This window comes from Odontesthes bonariensis, chromosome 12 (assembly GCF_027942865.1).
Source record: "Odontesthes bonariensis isolate fOdoBon6 chromosome 12, fOdoBon6.hap1, whole genome shotgun sequence".
Taxonomy (NCBI): Eukaryota; Metazoa; Chordata; class Actinopteri; order Atheriniformes; family Atherinopsidae; genus Odontesthes; species Odontesthes bonariensis.
Genome location: NC_134517.1, coordinates 18,369,927 through 18,393,790, shown reverse-complemented (window position 1 = coordinate 18,393,790; position 23,864 = coordinate 18,369,927). Strand labels below are relative to the sequence as shown.

Below are 23,864 nucleotides of genomic sequence, written 5' to 3'. Positions count from 1 at the left end.
TTACTCAAACCACAGCAGCGAAGAGTCTGAGGAGTTTTGGGCCGCTCGTCCTGGGGAACTGGGTCTCTGGTCCATGGGAGACCTTAACTTAATCAGTGTGGTTCAAGTTTCTTGTGGGATAGTTGTTCGTATTTTTAGTCTCCTTTTTCACCCATTGTTCGGTTTTGGTACCTAAAACTTAGTTTTGGCCTAAAAGACAGTCTCAAAGACTTAAAGTAAGAACGAGTTGTGTTTGTAAACCCTGATGTTGTATAAAATGAAAGCATTTTCATTTTTTATATAAGATAATAAAACTAAAGAGGGCTTGTTGCAGCATTCGAGGTTTCATAGAGTATCTTACTTGGTTTCCATCCATAGATATTTCATAGATTATCTCTCAGCAGTGAGCTCATGAGATGAGAAGCCAGAAATTATGACGAGAGCCATCAGTGACAGAAAGAAGCCTAAAGGAGAACAGACAGCTACAGTTGCAAAACAGACAGCTTTAGGGCAGCATATGTCTCCAGGGCTTTATAATCTGCTAAAGTTATGACTAGCCTTCAAAGACAGAGGAATTCAAACATGCCTGCTTTCATTGACCTTTAGTGAAGACTTGTCTGTTTGAAGAGCGCCCCTCTTCTTCTGATCTCAGGCTCTCCATTCAGAATTTTACTACATTCACATATAGGAAACGGCTCTTTCTCTCTTATCCATCTCAGTTTACTCTCTTGACCAATCTACAGTATCTGGCTCACATGTTTGTCATTCTTCAAATAATCTTTTACAGGAAGGAAAGACCTGGAGACAAAGGAGGGTGAAAAGATACGCAAATGGATGTGAGAACACTTGAGAATTTGTCGAGGAAGGAAGGAAATGCTGGGTGGAAGTAATGAGAGCAAATGCCCGTTGTGCCGAGTGTGGAAGACAAAATTGAGATTTTAGGTCAGGAGAGAATAGAAAAAGAAGGAAAAGGATAAACATCAAGGCTCCTAATGGAACAGATGGCTACGGAATACTGCAACACGTGTGATTAGTTTGACTAAAACATGTACAAGTGTTTAGTGGACTTAAAACTAGCTCCAAAAAGGTTTGTGTGTTTCAGATAGCATCCTTTAAAGGTGGGTGAAAGGCACACAGCCGTGATCATTTTCCAATAACTCTCTAGGAGTATTTCAGCCAGGACAAGTACAGTAAGGCGCAACAGAGCTGGTCCATTTTCTTGAGAAATGACCTCCCGAGCATATACGAAAAAAAACCTCTCCCGAGAGAGAGCATCTTAACCAGATGTCTGAACTCATTGAACTCACCCCTGATTTGAGGAGCAGTGAGTTGACTCTGAGCCCCTTCCCATTGACTGAGCTCCTCACCCCGACTCTTAGGGATATACCATGACACACTTTCGGTGAGGAGGGTGAGTGTAGAAACAGATTGACCAGTGTACCATCAGTCTCCTCTTTTCACTGAGCTCTGCCTTCATTATGACAGTGGCGTTCACTGGAGATCCAGGAGATTGGTAGCTGCGCACACACACACACACACACACACACACACACACACACAGAAATACACAGCAAGAAACATCTCTGACAGCTACAAAGAGAGACTGGTATTTATCAGTCCTCTATTTAAGGCATGCAGAAAGATAATGAGAAGTGTACCGTGCCAGTCCCCCAGACAAGGCTCTCATGTTCACACACACACATCCTTGTTTTTCTGTCTTCGGAGGGTCCCTCTGCTGCTATGCTACATTACCTCCCTAACTCTTACCAGCACGTATAAATGCCTAATCCTAATTTTAGCCCGAACCACAACACCACATTTTGACCCTCAAAAAGCTCTTTAAACTTGTGGACTCCCAAAATTCTGGACCCCACAAAGCAGTCGGACTCAGGTTTTTTTTTTTTCCCAGGTTTTCGGACCCTGCAAATACAAAAAACAAGGCAGCACTCACATGATTTATTTGAGACATGCCATTTTTTTTTACTTCTGTACCCCATTCCAGCTTTCTGTGCTCCTCCCCTGTGTCACTATGTATTTGCTCTGTGTGTAAATTATTGACTCTGAGTCATAATGACTCTGAGTCATTTTCCTTGAGAAAATTCGGGTGATGAATTCCAGCTGTGTGAATGGGTAAAGCTCATCTCACGTCATGTGCCGAGAGAGACACATTTATTTTCCCACCAAAATAATTAACAGTTTGTTTGGTTTTTTGTAACAAAGGAAATGGGTGACGGTTTCTCAACTTTAGGTCGCAACAGTCATCTTGTCAAGAAGGAGGATCTTTTTTTTTTTTTTCAAATTTTCTTTGTAAAGGCTGAATTATAAAAAGGGTTGTGTTCCGCTGAGATGAACGCACACTCCAAGCGGGGCACAATTCTACCTGATGATGGGTTTTTATTCTTTCATGGCTCCCATTTAGAGACTCCTAGAATGATTACCGATGACAATAACCACCACAAGATTCATAGTTGTAGTTTAAGAGACACATCTCAACAGTAATGGGATGGATTTCCATCAAACATGGCACAGACGTTCATTTTCCTGACTGGATTCGTTATTCTACTAAAGTTGTCGACTTTACATCAGCTCACAGTGTTTATCGTAAATTAGGGCAGATTCTTGTTGATTGCGAAACATTGCCGGTGAGCCAATATCGTGATGTCATTTTTGCACCGATTGCGCCGGGAGATTGCTCAGCGGTACAGTTGTTTATACCAGTAAATGTAAGGATTGACGGCTCAAACTGTCAGGCGTATAATTCATGTAGAGTTTGACGTGTTTTGGCATCACTTGTTGCCAGCTATCTGCCCTATAGGCAGCAGCTGTGGAATCGACATTCAGCGGAGACAAAACACGCGCCTCATCTTCCAAAATCCACCCACCAGACACAGGGTGCACAAACTGCACGCACGAGTGCACTCACATCTGGTCATCTGCTACACGGGTTCATCTCAGGCTTTATCTCACACTGCTCTGTGTGCATCTGATTCGTCCGAGTTTGTTTGAATTGTTGTTTGACATTGTTTAGGCTTCCTGCCGTTTTATTAATTCCTCTGAGTATTGCTGTCGGTTGACAACATCACTGGGTTTGTTGGTTCTCACAGGAACCCAGTCAGGCCCTCTGAGGTCTTCGTTTACTTGACCACACAAACCACCAGCAGCAACAAATTCACACGGTATTTTAAACATCACATGTCTCACGACCCCTATAAAAGTGATGTCCTGGTTTTATTTGCTTTCCACTCTCAGCCCCTCTGAGCAGCTCCCTTGGTTGGGTTCATAACTGTCACAGTGTGCTCTTATTGAAAAGTTATGTACATCTGTGAAAAGCACCTGATTTCTCTCTCTTCTACGGGACGCCACCTTGCCTTTTGTTTCCTCTCACACACCCCACCCGGTCGGGGGGTTCGTGACTCTGGTTTGTTTGTTTGCATTTCTCTCCGCTGCGCCGGCAGTCGCCGTAAAGACGAGACAACGCTTCACACCTTCAGGAGATGACAGTTCAGATCAGACTGTGGCAGTTAATCCAAGCCAACTTTTTATTCCTCCCTGTCTGAATGCATGCCTGTCCTCTCTCTTTCGTCGCCTCTGAGTGTCTTCATCAAATTGTTATATTTAGTCAGCAGATTAAACGGCCGTCTGCAGACTAATAGTCTGAGTATGACTGAACAGCCGTTTCTCTTCTCATTATGGAGAGATTTGACAGCAGAGAGATCTGGCTTCATTTACCCAAGCGTAATTTCTTTACAGCTCTATCTGTCTTGGGAAAACGATGTGCATGTGGGTGTGTGTGTATGGGGTTTTAGGGGATTTTGCATTTGTCACAAAGAGGGTGCATGCAGGTTTTTTTGTAAATGTCTCACATTGACCATTCTGCCCCCTTTTAAACTTTCAAAGAACTCAACAGAGTTCAGTGGCATTTTTCAGCGTCAGCTCCAGATGTACCTTTTGTATTTTGTTGATGTGCAGTCATCACCGAGTCAGTTTGATCTTGCGGTCATCTGTCTGACGTTGACATTTGCAGTATACAGTTTGGCCACTGGGTGGGGTTAGAGAGTGAAGAGGGCTGAAGCTGAGGCCATCGTTTGAGAAAGACAAGTTTTTGTCTCCCCCTGGTGATGCAAAAAAGGAACCAAATCAGAAGTTTAACAGATAATGTGCGGGGCGGAGGGGGTTGAGTATTGAAAGAATGACGCCGGATATAAGTTTGTTGTGATGCTTTTTATATTTCTTGGTTTTTAAATCACACTTTTGCACTGAGTATTCGTCAGTTTGAAGTTTCCTCAGTGTGCTGCATCCTTGACTTGAAGTCTATTTTAACTCTTTGTTTTTTCTTCCTGATCTCAGGGTCAGCCTGGGTCTCTTGGTCCTCAAGGTCCAAAGGGTGTTTCAGGGCGACCGGGGGATCCAGGTATCCAAGGTCCAAAGGGGTGGAAGGGTGACCGAGGTCATAATGGCATCATAGGTCCTAAAGGCAGCGTGGTAAATTATCCATCTGTTCTTTTTAGCTAGAAAAACATGACAGAGGAATCTATTTTTCCTGAATGTGTGACTGTTTTCACTCTCCAGGGAATGACCGGCGTACCTGGGTTCTCTGGAAACGATGGCATTCCCGTAAGTCCCAACCAGCATTGTTGATGAATACTGTAGCATGTCGCAGCCTGCTGACGGGGTATTGGTCTTGCTCGGGCCTTTTCTCTGCAGGGCCACCCTGGGCAACCTGGTTCGAGGGGGAAGGCAGGAGCAGATGGCTGTAATGGGACTAAAGGAGAATCAGGGTTCCAGGGGGCAAACGGCTATGATGGCACGCCTGGATTTCACGTGTGTAACTCTAAATCTCCGTAAAGAGCATTCTGTTATTATAAAGAGATTGTGTTTGCGTCAGTGATCAATGCTGTGCTTTTTTTTTTTTTCCCCAGGGACAACCAGGAAGGAAGGGAGAGAAAGGAGAAACTCTGGATGTCAGAGTGTACATGGAGCGTTTCAGGGTGAGGAAGAGTAGTTTATATAAAACAGGCCTTCTGTTGCGTAAGATAAAATCAAATTGCATTGACGCCTTGATATTTGTAAAAGCGTACGGTTTTATTCAGTCCGTGAATCTTTTTACACCTCTCGTCAGGGAGATCCAGGCACGCCAGGAGAAAACGGGATACTTGTAAGACACGTCATCCTCCCCAGTTCATTATCTGAAAGTCACTGTTGTTCAGTTGCACCTTTTCCTGAATGTCATCTTTCTTTCTTTTTTTTTCTTTTTTTTCCCAGGGACCTCAAGGAGAGCAAGGATTGGACGGTAACAGAGGCCCAATAGGACCAAAGGTGAGTGTATGCACTTGTTTCAGAGCAACAATTTTGGAGTTTTCTAAAGAAACCAAATCTATGATGAAGCAAACTTTTTGTCTTGAACCAGTTTTTGTCTTCGTATAGGGCCCACCAGGTCCCCCAGGTCGTCGTGGACCAAAGGTAAGACAGTTATTATATATATAAGCAATTATTGGAATGTAAATTTGATGTATGAGTGTGTAAAAATTGCCCTATTTTTACATTTCAATGAATATTTCTGTCTATGTGGGATGTCAGCTGTAAATAAATGTAGGGATTTGAAATGATCAATGCTGCTTCAATGTATTTTGCTTTTCTCTTTGCAGGGCACTATGACCAAAGTGCTCAAGGGAGTCCAAGGACAGCCAGTGAGTGACCGTATTTACAAATTTACTCGTAAAGTCAGCTCCCGTCACTTTAAAGCAGATATGTGAAATGAAATCGTTATTGTTGCATACAAATCGTGAATTTTTATGCAAAATATCAGTCACAAAATATCTGATGCGTGTCATTTATCATTTCTTTGAACGCAAAGTAGCTAAAGCTCACCTGAACAAAACCTTTAATAGATGAGTCACATTTATGCTGGGATAAGGTTTTTTGGACAGATGAAACCAGAGCGGAGATCTCTGGATTAGTTTACAGGTGATTATATGAAGCCCATGAAGATAAAAAATAAAAAATAAAAAAAACACCTTCTTACCTTTAAAAGTGGTCAAAAGTCTCTTTAGAATGAAATTTGTCACTTAGCATCAGACCTCGACCAGACACCCAGCATCACAGAGGAATGGCTTAAAATGGAGTTAGTTTTGCAAGCTTGCACGGGGGAGGCAACAACTGCTCGTATCTTGATTTTAAAATGGCCGACAGTCATAAACCCCAATAAAAACTTTTCGAGGGAGCCGGGAAACACGAGTTGGCAAAAAGAAACGTGCATTGGAGGAGCGACAGAAACAATCAGCAGAAAGAAGCCTTCAAGAAACATTTAGAGGCTGTCAGAGGTTTTACAGTCAAATGCGGTTGTTGTTTTTGCCATTTCACTATAATGGAAGGCTTGCTAATTATTTTGATGTTCAGTAACTTTGGGCATTTTGTTGAAATATTCTACACAAAATGAGTTCAATTGCATTTTCTTGAATGTTCTTCAAGGCATTATGTATTAGCTGACTCTCTTTGCATTTCCTGCTTTGACCACAGGGGGATATCGGACCACCGGGGTTTCCGGGAAACTATACTCGTCAGCAACGTCTGCCCCCCGCCGTAATAACAATAAGCACTCATTTTCATACGTTGACCTGCTCCGATGGCATTTGAAGATAATTTCTCAAATATGAAAAGACAGTGTGTTTCAGACGAAGACGCGTGGATAATAAAACTGTTCTTATTATTTTAGGGACCTCCTGGACAAAAAGGTCAAAGAGGAGAAAAAGGAGATATGGTATGTGTTCACTCAGGAACAATCGTACACGTATAAGCACATGAGAACTTTTCTTTGCTTCACGTTACCACACAAGCGCTCACAGCTGCAATGGCATCTGCGCTGATCTTTTCCTGTCTGGTGTTTTTCAGCCAGACAAAGAAGACAAAGGAGAACGTGGTATAATGGGATTCCCTGGACCACTGGTCAGCCCAGGCACATTTCTACACATTTCATCCAAACACTGTTCTCCGTGCTTGCTCTAAACGTATGTTGTGTGCTGTTTCTGATTCTTTTTCAGGGTGAAAGGGGCGCGGATGGACGTCCTGGACCGCGGGTAAGCCTGTGTGTGAGGGCGCTCTGTATGTGTAATTGTCCCTAATGCTCATGAAAAGGGATAATAATATTGATGATAATAATTTTGTGACCATGTCCAACTCTGTTTCAGGGCGATTATGGTGAAAGAGGTCTGATGGGCAGTGTTGGTCCCAAGGTGAGACGGCAGCCACTTCAAATCCCTGCTTACCCGTTTTTTTTAAGTGACTTCTAAAAATATGTCACTTTAAACAACTGTTTGTTATTAATAGCCAAGTGCAATTATTGGCTAAAAAAAATTTATGTACATTCCATCATTTTGATGTTGCCTTTTATGCTCTCAACAGCTTAAAAAATAAAATGCTTTTACTCCTCTGAGTTTGTTTGATAGTCGTCACCTAAACTCATTATAGATAATAGATCGTTTACCTGGCATGATTATTAGGATATAGATGATTATTCTTAGTACGCAAAGTTGAATTTATGAACATTTATACACGAGGCGAACTCTTTGGGAAACATAGGCACAATAATTTGATATTGATAAAAAGTCCAACTTCCAGTAACTTTATAAGATTAAAAACAAACACGGTGAGACAAACTTTGTGTAAACGTTTCAAAGTTTCGGAGTGTTTAGAATTGGAGGCCTTAAAGTTAATAGAGACACTGAAGAAGGAAACCGTAAGATGTTTCTGGACTTTTTTTTTCATGGAATTATGAGACTTGTCACAAAGTCAGCCTCCTTTAAATAGCTAGTAGCCACAGTGGGGGACCAAAGACAAACCGCTGCTAACCCCTGAGTTTCAAGTTTAGTTTTTGCCCCATTTGACCGAAACAATGTTTGACATGATCATTTATTTTCATTAAATGGCTTCATTTGCTCGACATCGACCTCCTTTGCATCTTTCCATTTTGCTGACATGATTGTCTCTGAGGAAGAAAAAGCACAGAAGGAAACATGATCAAATAAAAGGAAAATATGCAGCCGAATATGTGTGACTGCTGTACCGCCTCCCTTCTACCCAAGATCTGTCAGAATTTACCTGTATGCTAATAAAGGAGTCACTGCCTACTGAGAGACTGACGGTATTTTTTTTCTTGTTTGTTTGTTTTAGGGAGTCAGAGGCGAAGCAGGAGAGTTGATTTCATCAGGATCCTTTTGGCCCTGGTCTTCAACTGGTAAGACAATTAAAGCCTGAGGAAAACAGTCTAATAAAGAGTCAGTTCAAAACAGAAAGAAGTTGTTACTCAAAGATTAAACTTGTACTTTAGGTGGTGAGCTAACAAAGCAGAAAGCAACTGTGAACGTGAGAAAGAAATTGGCTAAAATTTGAAGTGTAGACCCAAAGATGGCTGCCAGAGGTGAGCGACAGATGAGTTATTACTCAATGAGGAAGTGAAACATCATTTGTAACTCAGAAGTATTAAAGCAACACCAGAGAATTTGGCAAATGTTTCGCTCCCCCAAGAGCTGCGGGATGTAACACCCCTGTCGTGAAAACAGATCCCCGTGTTAGCCCTGGCTGCTAGTGTGTGGTCATACTCATTAATTTGTTGTCCACAAAGACGCCATCAAAAGAAATTGTCACGCAAACTGTAAAGCAAAATAATTGCTGTGGTGCGGGGCTTGAAACCAAAGTCCTGAACTCTGGTGTCTCAGCTCCCGGGTGCTTTTAGGGCAGATTCAGGCCTGGAAGTGACCATAACAAAAATCAGTGTACTTCAAAACGAGTCAGAAGAGCATAGTTTTAAGGTTCAGCAAACTTCTCATCATATTGCTTTAAACAAACAAATCAATCAGTGTCATTGTTGCAGTATTTTCACATGAGGGTTTGGCTGTTGGCAACTCTTTGCTGAAACTTAATGTTACCTGTATGGATGCAAGTAAATGTTTCTTCTATTTGCTTTGACCTCTTAAGGTGGCACCCCTGGACCTCCTGGTGAGCCGGGTCCACAAGGAGCGAGGGGTCCAGATGGAGAGAAAGGCTTCCCTGGACCCCCTGGACGTCCTGCATCTGAAACACAGCAGCAAGGTTTGTAAACTGAAGTTACACCGAGAGAATGGGAATGGGAATGAGCAGCAAAAGGTCAACATGGACTCTGCTGAAGAAGAAGGACTTTGCAGGAAAATAACCAGTATCCACACCTCAACCCTGCACTGTAGAACAATTACACGCTCATTCATGAGAGGCTTTATCCAACAGATATATTCTGTACCATCTATATTCATGTTACTATATTCTATATATAGCAGCGTGTATATTTATATACTATATTATATGCATGATGACATAACACATTTACTTCCACCTACTCTCTTCTGGAGAGAGTTGTGTTAGTTACCTTCACGCTAAAATTCCCAGAAAAACTGTTTTACTCGGGCTCCAGTCAGGTGACATACATGGGCATGTCAGTCAGAGTCGTCCATTTCTTTGCCAGCCGGTATTTTAGGTACATCCTCGTGCATTCATGGGGGCCGTCTATAAAAGTTCCCTGCCCTATCCATTTTGCAGTCACGCCACCTCATATCATCACACTCCCACCTCTGTGTAATACTCTCTGGGCTGTCAGTGCTGTAATATTCCTGGATAGGTTCATGCCAAACATGCTGGACCAACCAAATTTATCTTGTTTTCGTGTGACCAAAGAAATGTCCTCAGCGGGCTTCATTTTTTTTTCAACCCTTTTTGTTTTTCAGAAAGAGTTGTTTTTCTTGGATGTTTTCCATAAAGGCGGATTTTACGCCATGCCTTGTCTGCGCCATGACAGAAGTTCACATTTCCATTGATATACCAACTCTGCCGGCCTTGTTTGTTTTTTCAGGGCCGGGTTGTGCATTTCTTTAGACGGCAGCCACTGTGGTTCTGATCGGGAGCACCACAGCCTGCTCTATACTTCCTGATTACTGCTGCAACTGACTGTTTCCACAGCTTTTTTTGTCCTTTAATCCTTTTTCCACCTTCGTAAATTGAAATCAGATTATTTGGTTCATTTGGTGTCAGTGACGACAGCAGTATTCAGTGTTTGTGTTTGATTTTTTTTGGGGTGTTTTTCATCACAGTCATCACAGGAAAGGAATCTCAGAACCAGTTCTCGGGACTTTTTTCTTCTCACCCTTAAAGATCCCTTTGTGTTTTTCAGTGTGGGATTCCTTCGGCCCATTTGGTTTCAAGGGAGATCAAGGAGAGAAGGGCGAGCAAGGGGAACCAGGGCGGCCTGCTGTCATCGCAGGACCCCCAGGAGCCAACGGGCGCCCGGGGAACCTAGGCCCTCCCGGACCCAAAGGAACATGTGAGTGACTGTGTGGATGGAGAGATTACTCTCAGTGCAATCTCCATTTTTGTCTTAAAATGTGGAATTCGCTGTACTTCAATTTTGTCTGCAGGGGAGGAGTTCTTCAAGGGTTCTCCGGGTGGGAGGGGAAGGCCTGGCAGTGCAGGCTTTAAAGGAGTGAAAGGTGATCTACAGAAGTTACATTTCTTTTTAAGTATTGCCTTTCGTGTCTTTTTTGTTTTTTGTTTTTTAAATCAGTCCAGTTTTGTGAAATATTTACCAGCGGAACATGTTGTCTGTTTAGGTGATCATGGAGACTGCCATTGCAGTGTCTTAAATGCCCAGCCTGGCTTACCCGGTCCTGCTGGTGAACGCGGCGATCCCGGCATGACGGGAGAATTTGGTCGTGAGGGTGACTCAGGAGACCCCGGTCTCCAAGGAGACGACGGGTTCCCCGTAAGGAAAATAAGGAGAATGGCATCGTTGCGGAATTCATTCAGTTTTCTTGCATAACTTGCTAGAAGCCCTTCTTTACCGCGTCACACTCATCTGCGTCGTGTCATGTTGTATTGTGTTGTAGGGATCTCCTGGGGCGACTGGACGTCCAGGCCCAAAAGGTCGAAAAGGAGACTTGGCTGTTGCCAAACAGAAAGGTGCAGTCTGTGTTATTTCATCTCGTTTCTGATCAACATCGGTGATCCACTAATCTCCGCACCGTATTTGCATACTGTCCATACACGTGTGCGGTTACATGTTTTGTTGATGGTTGATTAAAAACTTACGGTCTGGTGTGTGTGTGTGTGTGTGTGTGTGTGTGTGTGTGTGTGTGTTTGTGTGTTTGATCCCAACAGGATATCCTGGTGACGCAGGGGATCCAGGAAGAGATGGCGAGTCAGGACAAACGGGTACTCCAGGCTCATATGGTCTTCCTGGTTTCCCTGGTAGTCGCGGTTATCCAGTGAGTCCATCAGTTGTCTCCATTATTAGTTTAATAATCTGCATGCTTACGGCTCACCTGCAGTCATCTGAAAAAGAAAGTCCAGTGTGTTTCAGTTCGAAGGTTTTTACGAATTAGGTCATAATAGAAAATGAATCATCTGGTCCTCACCAGGTAAATGTAGCCTCAGATTAACAACAGCACATGACATATTACGCTCAGTCTTAATAAGCCAACACACAGAAACACTGTGTGGAAAAGGCAGTATTTCCCATGATTCAGTAGCTTGTAGAACTTGCTCGTATACCGTATAATGACTGTGCTGTTTTATATGAACAGGGCGAAGGGCCTTCGGGAGAACGTGGCGAGAAAGGTTTCCCAGGACCAAGTGGTGGACCCGGTGCAGCCGGACTGAGGGGAGAACCAGGTCAAGATCTTGCAGGCCTCAAAGGCCAGCGGGGTTTACCTGGAGATGACGGCCTCGCTGGCTACAACGGAGTTTCAGGAACTCCCGGGATTCCAGGTGAGAGGCAGCTGACTGCCTCCGTGCCTGCTTCTGTGCAGCTTCTTTTTTTGTGTTGTAGTTTTTCGCTCCATGTATTTTTTCCTTGCCTCTTTTCGAAATGCCCTCTTTTGTTACTCAGTGCAAAGCGGTACAACTGGAATGAACATTAATGGCTTGTGGCGAAAAGAGAGGGACGCATGACAAGTAGATTTGCTCAGTTTGTTCACTTTTCTTCCTCCTGTTGTCTCCTTAATGCAGGGGCTGCATCCCTCAAACCAGCTGCAGCTCAGCTTGTTTGAGATAATGCTTGTGCTTTTTGAATAACTCTTGTTCCGAATGCCTCTCTCTTTCCTTCTCCCTCATTTGCAACTGAAAGGCGGCTGTAGTCCAACAGGAGAAGAAGGACAGGTGGATGTAACAGGTAGCTGGTATAGCAATATTTTCATCTTATCGCTCCCCTTTATAACGCTATTGTGCTTTGCCTTTGGATTATCTGACTGGTGGGCATGATGATTTTTTGAGTTGTTTACACTGTGATGTTTAGTGTGTTGAGCTACCAGTTAATGTAATGATAATGCCTGATTCTGAAGACCATTCACGCTGGGCAGCAGTCAAAAATCACTTGCACCAATAGTTTCTTAAAGGGACAGTTCGCCTCTTTTGATATGAAGCTGTATGACATCCCATACTAGCAATATCGTGCATGAACATTTTCTTACCCCCGCTGCGTCCTGTGAGCCAGATTCCAGCCTCGTTTTGGTGTTGACGAAGGTAGTCCGGCTAGTTGGATGGGGGCACAAAAATAAAGCGTTTTGCTTCTCAAAACAATATGCGTTCAAAAGAGTAATACATTTGCATCACAAAATCGTTGTCCAGGAAAAAGTCAGACCTCACAATCGCTTGGCGCTATTTTCTCTCCCTTTGTATCACTGCGTGCTGCCGCCTGCCGTGCCTGTTTCAAGTTGTTTACTGCTCGGAAGCAGGGGACTGCTCGGTCTGCACTTCGGTCTGCACAGCAGGCAGTGATACGAAGGAAGAGAGAAATAGCGCCAATCGATTGTGAGGTCTGACTTTTTCCTTGACAACGATTTTGTGATGCAAATGTATTACTCTTTTGAACGCATATTGTTTTGAGAAGCAAAACGTTTTATTTTTTAAACCCCAGCCAACAAGCTGGACTACCTTCGTCAACACCAAAACGAGGCCGGAACATGGCTCACAGAACGCAGCAGGGGGTAAGCCAATGTTCATAAACGATATTGCTAGTATGGGATGTCATACAGCTTCATGTCAAAAGAGGCGAACTATCCCTTTAAAAACAGCCACCTCAACAGACCGCCTTGATGTTGTCCTGAACATTGTGTTTCTGTTACCTTCTCAGGACTTTGTGAAGCCGTTGCAGGACCTCCTGGTCGGCCTGGACTTCCAGGACCCATTGGATTATCGGGTTTACAAGGTACACATACTGTAACAGGAAGAGACTTGTACTAAATCTTGCCTCAAGGGTAGCTGTTGTGTGGCATTTGATGTCCTGTTGTAATTTTAAATTCAATAGGAACTTCCGGCTCAAAAGGACAACCGGGATTCTTTGGAGTCAAGGGAGAAAAAGGAGAACAAGGAGAGCGAGGCACGGGTGGCAGTCCTGGACCACCAGGTAAGGGGTGACATGTAAAAGCTGTGCAGCCGTGGGATGAATAGTACTGATCAGCATTGGTGTCGTGTGGTTGAGAAGCACTGGAACAACACTCCCCCACTTCTTTACTACAAGTAAAGATATAGAATATTCAGGGATTTTCAAGACGGGACTCATTTTACCTTTTATCTGGGTGTAATGGGTTGATTGGGACAGAAAATCTTTGCAATTTGACCCATATTGAGCTACAATCCTAGAGTGCTTGTATGTGCAACTGACAGGCTAAGAATGTTTTTTCTATCAATAAACTCCCCCTATAAAACCTAACAAAGCATCCTCTTTCAAGATTGTAAGACGACGACTCTCATCTTACAAGTCCTGTCACAATAAACAATGAATCGTGACTGATAGCGATCGCAACACCTCGCCAACACGGACAGCTTGTCTTTTAAAATCTTAAAAGGCAAACAGGCATATTTTTTGGTTGTTTGTGACGGGGTGGTTAGCACCGTCGCCTCTCAGCAAGAAGGTTCCTGGTTCGAATCCTGGCTGGGACTTTTGGTTCCGTGTGAAGTCTGCATGTTCTCCCGTGTAAGCGTGGGTTCTCTCAAGGTGCTCTGGCTTCCTCCCACCGCCCAACAACATATATCATCAATTAATTGGCGACTCCAACTTTTACGACAAATGATCATCAACAAAACTTTTATAGTGATGACATCCATACTCATCATGCAAGCTTTCCAACACGGTGATGGAGAGGCGATGATTTGGACACGTCATACAGAACGGCAGAGACATAACGATCACTTCAAGCTGCTGAAGGTGGTTTGGCGAGCTATTGAGTCATGGTTTGTAGAGTATTTTGCACTCTGCTTCTGCATCATCTGAAGTTTAGCTCATTTCAAGATCTATTTTGTCACGCCCCGATACCTAAAACACATGAAATGTTGAGAGTTTAAAGTGTAACTGATATTCAACTGAGTGGGAAAGAGCAAACAAATCTTTTTGTTTAACCTGCTCCTTAAAAAAAGTTTCATTAAAGTGTAGGAAAATCAGTTTAACTCCTCGGGCGAACCGATTTGAATTTGTCTTTAGTCCGGGTTTGTTTTTGTTTGCCACCCCCCCCCCCTTTAAAAAAGGTTTCCCCGGTTCCCGTGGAGATTTGGGGATTCCTGGGAGCAAAGGCTCAGTTGGAGATCCTGGCGTGTCCGGTGCTCCCGGGCGATATGGGGAACCAGGTGAGAAGGGGGCTCATGGTGAAATATTGGGAGCATCACCTGGACCACCAGGTGACCCAGGGCAACCAGGGCTTCAAGGAGAGAAAGGCAGTATTGGAAACCAAGGGCCACCGGGCTATCACGGTAAGCTGTTGTTTCACAGTCACCTAACGGAATGAAAAATGTAAGGAAGCAGATAGTTTCAAACAGTTTTTTGTATTTGCCTGCTTTTTCCAGGAATGACTGGCATGCCTGGTATGATTGGCTTCAAGGGTGAGGCAGGTAATTCAGGCCTGCCAGGGGAGGAGGGAAGAACTGGGCCAGCGGGCAAATATGGCTTCCCTGGTGATCCTGGTGGAGCAGGCCCGCCTGGGCCACGTGGTGCAACTGGACAGCCAGGTTAGAGTAAAAGTAATTAAACACACAAAACCAGAAATGATCTCCTCCCTTTTTGGTACGAGTAAACTGCTGTCTGGCTCCTCAGGAATCACAGGAGAGAGGGGAACTGATGGAGACCCGGGTGCTCCAGGTCCAACGGGGCTGAAAGGCATGCCAGGGACGTATGGCAATGATGGCGTCATTGGAGAGCAAGGCACGCCAGGTGACCGAGGGCAGCCAGGTGCAGGCGGACGCCCAGGACTACCAGGAATGAAAGGTTGGTTCCTCACACAACATACAGTGCTACTTGTTTAAGACATCAAATAAGGTGTTTAAACATTTCGATCATCTAACAGCTTAAGTCTGAATAATTGTTTCTGGGACGTTTCCCTTTTTCAGGAGACAAAGGGTCTGCTGGCATGTCAGGTTTTGAGGGGTTCCGGGGTAATCTTGGGGGGAAAGGCCCGATTGGTGGGAAAGGAGAGCCTGGAGTGCCTGGGCAGTTTGGCCTAAAAGGAGTAATAGGACATAGTGGAGAGAAAGGTGAGACGCTCAGTCATCTACTGATGTCATTGCTGCCGTGAGACTGGCACCTCCTACAATTCCACCCCTCTTTCTGTTGCCAGGTGAGCGTGGCCTGATGGGTCCAGCTGGTGAGAAGCCCGAGATCCCAGCTAAAATGATTGTTGACATGAAAGGAGTCAAAGGAGATATTGGCTTCGAAGGAAATCAAGGGTTCACTGGGCCAAGAGGTGTGTAGCTCCAGTCTAATATCATCCTCTTCCATTTTACTTTCTGTGTCCCTTCTCCCCTCACTTCGAGAAATCTTGCTGCTTTCTACAGGCTCTAAAGGTTTTCCTGGCCTCCCGGGCTCAGGGGGATACCACGGTCTTCCTGGAGACCCCAGCAACAACAAAGGTAATGAAGGCGATCCAGGTGCACAGGGGCTACCAGGGATTAAAGGAATGCCAGGACCAACAGGAAATCGAGGCATTTTAGGCTTTGAGGGAACGCATGGCAAAAAGGTGAGCAGAGCCACACCAGAGAAAGTTATGTGATTCGGTGGATTCATGGTTATCACCTTATAATCCTGATGAAGAGCTCCATCAGCTTAAAAACAAGGTCTGCTCTTCCCCTGCTTATGTTGGACATTTCAGGTTTTAATTTCGTTAGCAATGAAACGAAAAAACTCTATCTCTATAAAAGTCTATCTCACCTTCATCAGGTCCATGGGCTTAGAGTAACCTCACGTGGAGGTACATGGATGCGGACTTAAAGCAAACTTGATTTATTTTTCAAAACAAGGTCAACACAAAGCGCGGCTGAGCCGGATAACAAAACTAAACTGTGACTAAACAAAACAAAACTTGACTATGGCCATGAAAAAACAAAGGACTTGACTTGACATGACATGATAATACTTAGCTTAGCTTGGCGTGAAGGGTATTGACCAGCCGCGGCTATTCAGAACACACGGGAAGCCGGACAGCCTCTCCCATTCTCTGGCGAAATTGCTACATCTTCAATGTTAAACTGACGATAAAACAGTTATTCACAAAACACAAGATATGCCCAATACTGCATTTACTTTCATAACTACAACATGTTGTCCTGTAGCTTAATGAAGTGATTTGTTCTGAAATCGCCGCCGTTCACTGAGGAAATCATGTTATGAAGCCGCCACTAACAGCCAGGCTTCCGAGCCGAGGGCTGCCCGGCTTCAGGAGGGGGCGGGAGAGTCAAGTTTTTTTCTACAATTCTAGGTCATCATTGGCTAAATGGACAAAAACTCACTTCCGAGGCTGCCGGGCGTCTCTGGGGGTAGATTAGACGTGGGCGTGTCAATATGAGGGGCTGTGTCGTGATGATTGGAGTTAGTGTTTGTCCATCATGAGAGATGTTGTGGCAGCCGAATTTTTAAGCGGGGAGAAGCACGCTGGAACTTCAGTCCCAAAGCGGATACGAAGGAGACTGGTTGTCTGTGAAAGTGCTGTCGGAGTTTCACTCATACTTTTAGTTGTTTCTTTCCAGAATTCATGCTGCCATTCACAAATGTTACCTTTTTTAAGAATACTTACCACCACCATCAAACTCTAAGTATACATTATGACAGGGAAAAATGCTCCACAGATTCTGATCCAGCCACAGATCCAGCCATTTACAGGCCTCAGATTCGATCATACTTGATTTTGGCCTTGCTGTGTGAATTTTCAAAGTCTATACCTTCTTTCTGTGTATTTGCTGGGCATACTCGTCATACTAGACACAGCTATGTTATAACTAATTCTTTTTAACTTTGCTATCTTCTGCTTTGGGATGGCACGAGCCACTACAACCCTGAACGCGTAATATGGGCTTCCCCTGTTTTAAAAGTCAGCAGCCGCCACTGGTATTGACAGGTAGGATCTGGCAAAAGCAATGAGGAAACCTGGAAATTAAATACTGACTGAGTGATAGGTGAGTGAGTGCAGCTGAGGGGAAACACAGGTGAAGTGAATGATGGTGATGGCAGAGCAACAGAAACTATGGGGAAAACATGGCTAAACTAAATACTGGGCGTGGACTAGAAAACTAAAGCATGGTAAAACTAAGAACTAAACAGAAACTAAAAACATGGCGAAAACCCCATGGACGTGACAGAAAATATTCAGGGCCACCAGCGGTGGTATGACATTCAACGGTAACGTCAACCAAAAGCCCAGTACTCAAACCTTCATTATCTCAGGTCTCATCTAAAAGAACAGAAGAGATTAAACTCTGACATAAAAAGATATCATAATAAGGAGAGTATTAAAAGAGCTATTTCTATCCACACACCAGAATAACCAAACTGGGTTAGATATCAGGCTCCTCAGTATAACCTTCTACATATGCAGAGTCGACAAAGACAAATAGGTGGACAGAATTGTTTATAACCACGTTTAATAAAAGTTCATCATCCAGCCCACGAGGTGGCAACGTCTTGTAGCGCAAATACCCAGAAGGCCTTTCTTCTCTTCAGCGGCAAGTTGTGATCCCCACCTCAACTTAGAACCTCAACTTGGGCTGCAGTCTGCGTCCTCCTCTAACCTCTAACACGGAAAAGTGCGCAAGTGCTTTTTGAGCCTCTTCCACGCGCAGACCCAGTTCTATGTCCCTGAAATCCGATCTTTTGGAACCCTCCTGCCAGAGAGAGGAGTTTCCGAAACTTTTGACATTTTTTCATTATTTATTGTATCATGTGGTAATGTCAAATTTATGTTATTTTCAAAAGTTATTTTTTTATTGTTTTGCACATGTTAGATAACAATGTATTACCTGATGTGATGAATTATTTGTTGCTACTTTTAACTGCCTTATTTTTCAGGGAATCAAAGGAAGTCCCGGGGCTTATGGCGCATCAGGTGACAAAGGAAGGAAGGGAGCCAAAGGTATAGATTTCAATTGAAACCAGCGATTGACGAGCCAGCGTTAATATGGCAATCATGAATTAAATGTGATTAATATATTCTAATGTAATAGTAAATTCAGCTAAATATCACAGGTGACCGAGGCGCTCAAATAGACATTCCAGGATCTCCTGGATTGAGAGGAGAGTTTGGATTTCCTGGAGAACCAGGTACAAGCTGGACTCCATACACTTGTTGTTGCTTCTCCTGTGGATTTTATCAGCATTGTTAATATGCTTGTGGCTGATATGAAAAGTTTCATTTCCGTCTTACAGGCCAGAAAGGATTGAATGGAACGACTGGGGACAGGGGTGTTTCTGGTTTTGAGGGTATTGTTGGTAAAAAGGGGGAATCGGGTAATCCAGGAATACATGGATTTTCAGGTAAAAGACTAGCTTTCACTTTACATCAACACGCTGCAGCAGATCTACATTTATTTGCGCTAATTGATTTATTTTGCAGGCTCGGATGGGCAGAGTGGAGCTCCTGGTAAGCAAGGTCAAAAGGGCTTCCCCGGATCACCTGGACAAGACGGACAGCCAGGCTTTCCTGGTTTCCCAGGAGGCAAAGGTAACCACGTCAGACCAATTCCCTTTGCTCCTTCTCATTGATATGCATTCTGTTTTTCCACCAAAGTCCACGCTCTGAGTAATTAAATGTGCACAGGTTACCCTGGCTCAAAGGGCCTCTTTGGATTACATGGACTGAAAGGACAGAAGGGTCCCTCAGGAACACCAGGTACCAGACCTCAGAGAATTAAACCTGCGGGAATATATATGTTAATGTTTCTGGTTAAAAGGCTGTCGGGCTCTATTTCATCTATATCATCAAATATAAAAGTGTTTTAACCAATTATGTGTTAATTATGAATGTTTGATACTATTTTTAATCTCTTAGAGGAATATTTTAGTGTTTTCAGAGATTCTGATAAAAGCAAAAAAAGTGATGGAATCACCAAACTTAATTTATTCAGCTTTTTTTTTTTTATGAAACACATTTATGACAAAACAATTTTAGCTGATCATCCTGGATTTGTAAAAAAAAATCGCAATAAAATTCTTCAGATCAAGTTGAGGCACAAATTTTGGAATCTTTTTTTTAACTAAATGAAAAAGCATAATGAATATCCTCCAGGAGTGGTGATTTCATCATTTATGACCGGGAGTCTTAGAGTGCAAAATAAAACCCATCTGATGTTTTTAAGACCGCCGTAAAGAATGTGTTTCTGGACCGTGTTTGCATCAGGTCTGGACACTGTTGGACCGGCTGGGGAGCCAGGAGTTAAAGGACTGAAGGGAGAGAGTGGCATCCCCAACAATCAGCCAGGTGTTCCAGGCACACCGGGTTTGAAGGGCATCCTGGGGCCTCCAGGTGAGCCTGCACCTTTATTCGTTAGCGAGCCAGAATTAGTCAAGACCCCAAAGAACGGAACAAATACCACACAGCGACACATAATGGAAGTTGCGATGGAAATTTCCTTTCTTAAGGCTTGACACAGTTCCATGTTTCACTTGTTCAGGTGACTTTGGCCAACCTGGGCTGCCAGGAATACGTGGCTTTAAGGGACCAGATGCAACCCCAGAAACACCAGGGCCAAGGGGGGATTCTGGCTTTCCAGGACCTACAGGTTACCAAGGTGAAAAGAAGCCATTGTTGTAGGAATATACATCTAAATCCCTGTTCTATACAGACTGATATAACATTCACCATAGCTTCTGCTGCTAGTCGTGGAATTGGGAGCACAACAAATGAATATCCCCTTAGATTAAAATCTATTGGGCTCGATTTTTTTTTAGATTAAAGTTACCTGTAACCTACTCTATGTGTTACATTAGAACGAGCAGTTCACCGTCAGTAAGCTAGCTCTTCTTGCCACTCAGTTTGTGTAACTCTAGTACCGTCTCATGTCGGATGACATCATGCGCATTCTCTCTACACATAATACAGAATCAGTGATACGATGATTCTGTATACTGATGTTTTTTTATAGTTATTCTATGGAATGCCATTTAAGTCCATGGGAAATAAATTAATACTTGATTAAATAAATGTAAGTAAGGCCTTGAAATAAATTCTGAAATAGATAACTATAAGACACCCCCAATTCCCAAAAAAATTAATGATTTTCAAATCTCATAAATCAATATTTTATACACATAAAAAAGTATATTTAGCTGTTTCATTAAAACTATTAGCTCATCTTGAATTTGTTGGCAACAGCACGTCTCAAAAGAGTTGGGACAGGGCCAACACAATGCTAGGAAAGTAAGCGGTACTAAACCTAAACAGCTGGACGAACATGCTGCAACTAATAGATCAACTAGAAACAGGTCAGAGACATGGTTAGGCCCAAAAAGAGCACCAAAGTGAGGCAGAGTCCCTCGGAAGTAAAGATAGGCAGAGGTTCAGCAATCTGCAAAAACTGTGTCTGCAAACGCTGGAGCAAATTTAATTGTGAAGTCTTTACAGATTGCATAATCTAGAGAACATGATTTTATCAAAACATTCAATTGATCTTAAGACATTTTTGCACAAGGGACACGGCCGAAATTCAATATTACCGCGAGCACTCAGGAACACTTCCAGACGTTATTGTCTGCGAACACAGTCCACAAATGCAGGTTAAAGCTCCATTAAGTAAAGAGAAAGCCAAATGTGAACATTAAATTAGATTAGAAAATACTTTCTTAATCCTAATTCTGATAACATATGAACATGATACAGAAATACTGCCGTCTTCTCTGGACCAAAGCTAATTTGAAATGGGCTGAGGCAAAGTGGAAAGCCGGCAAATCAGACAAATCAGAATTTGAATTCTTTTTTGAATACTATGGAAGCTCTGTCCTCTGGACTAAAGAGGAGAGGAGAAATCCAGCTTTTTATTAGCGCTCTGTAGTCCCAACTTTGATTAAACTAGGGTTATACAGATCAGTTGATATACCTCAATCATTCTTTCTTTTATAAATATTCCCAATCAAATGAAAACTTTTTTTGTGTTTGCAATGTCACGTTTATTTCCTTAGTCTTTGCGATTCCATCTCTTCTGCTCAAATAAAGGGTTAAATAAAAGTTGTACTTAGAAAAAAAAAAGTTTTATTGATGATTTTTTTTTTCAGTTCATCTACATATTTACTTGATTTTTTTTGTCTCATAACCATATGTATTCATTTCATAGGCTTGTTTATTTATTTAGGAATGACTAAAATGGCATTCGTATCGCCACTTTTTTTTTTAACATTGAGAGCTGTTCTTTACCATTTTATTATTTTGTATGTATTCATTAATCTTAATTGATTTATTTCTTAGGTTTTCCTGGGCCCAGAGGAATTCCGGGTTTCGATGCTCCCCTTGGAGAAAAGGGAGTACAGGGAATAACTGGGTTTCCTGGATTCCCCGGTAGCAGAGGCTTTAGAGGAGAGCCAGGTCCCGCTGGATACAGGGGGCCTAGTGGTATCTCTGGAAAGAAAGGTATGGAAATATGAAACACTTTGAAGGACACCTCTTTTCTTCATTGACTGCAGTTCTATGAGTGAAATGTTTGCAACGGGGAGTCTTTGGGTGAGTTTAAAGGCCATTGTTGCATTTGTTGGCTGTTGGCTGATATTATCTTGCCTAAAAAATCGTATTAATGTACATTTCAGCAGGTCTATACAGGTCAAACATTGGATCTCCTGCTGATGTGCACACTCCTGAAGTGCATGTTTTTTTTTTACAGGAGTTAAAGGGGAACAAGGGCTGATGGGAGTCCCTGGCATGATTGGTCCTAAAGGAGAAAGAGGACCGCAGGGTCCAAAAGGAAACACTGGACTCCCAGGTCAGTAACAGACTCCTAATCAGTCATCTGGTTGCTAGTTAGCATTAATGCTAGCATGAATTAGTATATATGTCATCTCTCTAATCTGAGTTGTTAAATTATCCATATATCCTGCAGGTTTTCACGGGCCACCTGGTAGCCAGGGTCGTCCTCCACCTCCCGTTAAAATTCAAGGGGAGAGGGGTCCTTCAGGACCACAGGGTATCCAAGGACCGAGGGGGAATGGAGGGGGACCAGGACCTAAAGGCCCACCTGGAGATTCAGGTTACTAATTCTATTCAAATATTTTCTGTTGAACATACCGTACAGTACAAATTAAACATTTGGACATCTGTTAATTCATTTTGAAAGTCCAAACTTTAGACCGGTGTTGTACATGCACAGCTCAATAACGCATGTTTTCTGTGACTTCAAAGGGTTCATGGGACCCATTGGGCAGAAAGGCATGCCTGGGATTAGCGGCACCCCAGGAACGCCTGGATTCCGTGGAGGGCTCGGACCAGAGGGCCATCCTGGTCTGCAAGGCATGGAAGGTGTGTGTCTGACACAGTGGGGCAGTTTGGGATTAGGTTGATAAGCCTGGATTAAAAGATTTAGATTAGACAATGGTTTAAACAGGGAACCAATGACAAAGAAGGTTTTGATTGTTATTTTTGGTGAAAGTTGATCTGCTAACTATAACACTTAGAGCTGAACTACAAAGGTCTCTTTGCATTATGTAATATCTTCACAAAAGCGGTTACGAGAATGAAAGATTATGAAAATACAGCCGGCCACATGCTTGTAACAGTCTGTGTATCAGCTGGGTTCAGTACAGTAAGTATTACATAACTGCGATTAGTCCACTGGACAGTTGAATAAACCCCTCATTCCTCTATAGGTCTCCGTGGCAGCCCTGGCATTTCTGGGTTACCCGGTATGCCTGGCCGCAGTGTCAGCGTGGGCTACTTGCTGGTGAAACACAGTCAGTCTGAGCTCACACCCATGTGTCCTGTTGGAATGTCCAAACTGTGGGACGGCTACAGCCTGCTGTACTTCGAGGGTCAGGAAAAGGCCCACAACCAGGACCTTGGTAAGTCACTGTGAACGTAAACTGCTCTACCAAAGGTTAACTAACTTCCACTTGAAAATAGTAAAATTACTTATTATTAGGGCTGGGCGAGTTAAGTCGTTATTATTGCATTAACTCATTAATTATTTAACGCCGACAAATATTTTATTGTGCATTAGCGCAGGTTTTATTATTTATTTTATTATTGTAAAAGTCTGTTGCTGTCTGCTGCGGAACCGGAAAAGAAAGTAATTGGCTGATCCACCAAACATGGAGAAGGGTACGGAACTTTTACTCGGCCATTTTCATTTTAAAGTTCTTCCAGACGGCGGAGTCGACAGAACCAAAGTCATCTGTAAACACTGCCAAGTTGAATTGTCTTCTCAGCGTAGTAGTTCCAGTCTAAAATATCACTTAAAGGCAAAACACACAACTGATACCAGCAAGTCATTCAAGGAAACAGACAGTGGAGCGAGGCTTCTACATAAAAACAACATAAAAATGCTGATGTTAAAAGTGTGTTTGTACAACTAATGTTATGGCGCTTTCATTCATATGGCAGTACATTTAAAATAAAGCTAAATGCTAAAAGCTATAC

At 43.1% G+C, this 23,864-nt stretch overlaps 1 protein-coding gene across 3 annotated transcripts in view; it reads left to right on the top strand.

The window, feature by feature from the left end:
• The window catches only part of col4a2 (collagen, type IV, alpha 2), a 70,717-nt gene that overhangs the window by 43,182 nt on the left and 3,671 nt on the right, over nucleotides 1-23,864 (top strand). For 2 of the 3 annotated variants that reach the window (XM_075479454.1, XM_075479455.1), the window contains 42 exons: nucleotides 4,327-4,461; nucleotides 4,549-4,593; nucleotides 4,684-4,800; nucleotides 4,899-4,967; nucleotides 5,099-5,134; nucleotides 5,242-5,295; nucleotides 5,404-5,439; nucleotides 5,625-5,666; nucleotides 6,496-6,558; nucleotides 6,692-6,736; nucleotides 6,868-6,921; nucleotides 7,017-7,052; nucleotides 7,164-7,208; nucleotides 8,146-8,209; nucleotides 8,950-9,063; nucleotides 10,172-10,321; nucleotides 10,416-10,487; nucleotides 10,608-10,759; nucleotides 10,884-10,956; nucleotides 11,155-11,261; nucleotides 11,580-11,763; nucleotides 12,122-12,166; nucleotides 13,127-13,201; nucleotides 13,301-13,399; nucleotides 14,518-14,739; nucleotides 14,833-14,994; nucleotides 15,080-15,250; nucleotides 15,373-15,516; nucleotides 15,600-15,725; nucleotides 15,817-15,998; nucleotides 18,320-18,383; nucleotides 18,497-18,571; nucleotides 18,677-18,784; nucleotides 18,864-18,971; nucleotides 19,068-19,139; nucleotides 19,647-19,772; nucleotides 19,921-20,037; nucleotides 21,708-21,869; nucleotides 22,117-22,215; nucleotides 22,333-22,479; nucleotides 22,632-22,748; nucleotides 23,096-23,287. In XM_075479454.1, the coding sequence (XP_075335569.1) occupies nucleotides 4,327-4,461; nucleotides 4,549-4,593; nucleotides 4,684-4,800; nucleotides 4,899-4,967; nucleotides 5,099-5,134; nucleotides 5,242-5,295; nucleotides 5,404-5,439; nucleotides 5,625-5,666; nucleotides 6,496-6,558; nucleotides 6,692-6,736; nucleotides 6,868-6,921; nucleotides 7,017-7,052; nucleotides 7,164-7,208; nucleotides 8,146-8,209; nucleotides 8,950-9,063; nucleotides 10,172-10,321; nucleotides 10,416-10,487; nucleotides 10,608-10,759; nucleotides 10,884-10,956; nucleotides 11,155-11,261; nucleotides 11,580-11,763; nucleotides 12,122-12,166; nucleotides 13,127-13,201; nucleotides 13,301-13,399; nucleotides 14,518-14,739; nucleotides 14,833-14,994; nucleotides 15,080-15,250; nucleotides 15,373-15,516; nucleotides 15,600-15,725; nucleotides 15,817-15,998; nucleotides 18,320-18,383; nucleotides 18,497-18,571; nucleotides 18,677-18,784; nucleotides 18,864-18,971; nucleotides 19,068-19,139; nucleotides 19,647-19,772; nucleotides 19,921-20,037; nucleotides 21,708-21,869; nucleotides 22,117-22,215; nucleotides 22,333-22,479; nucleotides 22,632-22,748; nucleotides 23,096-23,287 (4,306 nt within the window). The remainder of the gene's footprint in view (nucleotides 1-4,326; nucleotides 4,462-4,548; nucleotides 4,594-4,683; nucleotides 4,801-4,898; nucleotides 4,968-5,098; nucleotides 5,135-5,241; nucleotides 5,296-5,403; nucleotides 5,440-5,624; nucleotides 5,667-6,495; nucleotides 6,559-6,691; nucleotides 6,737-6,867; nucleotides 6,922-7,016; nucleotides 7,053-7,163; nucleotides 7,209-8,145; nucleotides 8,210-8,949; nucleotides 9,064-10,171; nucleotides 10,322-10,415; nucleotides 10,488-10,607; nucleotides 10,760-10,883; nucleotides 10,957-11,154; nucleotides 11,262-11,579; nucleotides 11,764-12,121; nucleotides 12,167-13,126; nucleotides 13,202-13,300; nucleotides 13,400-14,517; nucleotides 14,740-14,832; nucleotides 14,995-15,079; nucleotides 15,251-15,372; nucleotides 15,517-15,599; nucleotides 15,726-15,816; nucleotides 15,999-18,319; nucleotides 18,384-18,496; nucleotides 18,572-18,676; nucleotides 18,785-18,863; nucleotides 18,972-19,067; nucleotides 19,140-19,646; nucleotides 19,773-19,920; nucleotides 20,038-21,707; nucleotides 21,870-22,116; nucleotides 22,216-22,332; nucleotides 22,480-22,631; nucleotides 22,749-23,095; nucleotides 23,288-23,864) is intronic. The other variant, XM_075479456.1, reaches the window with a different exon arrangement.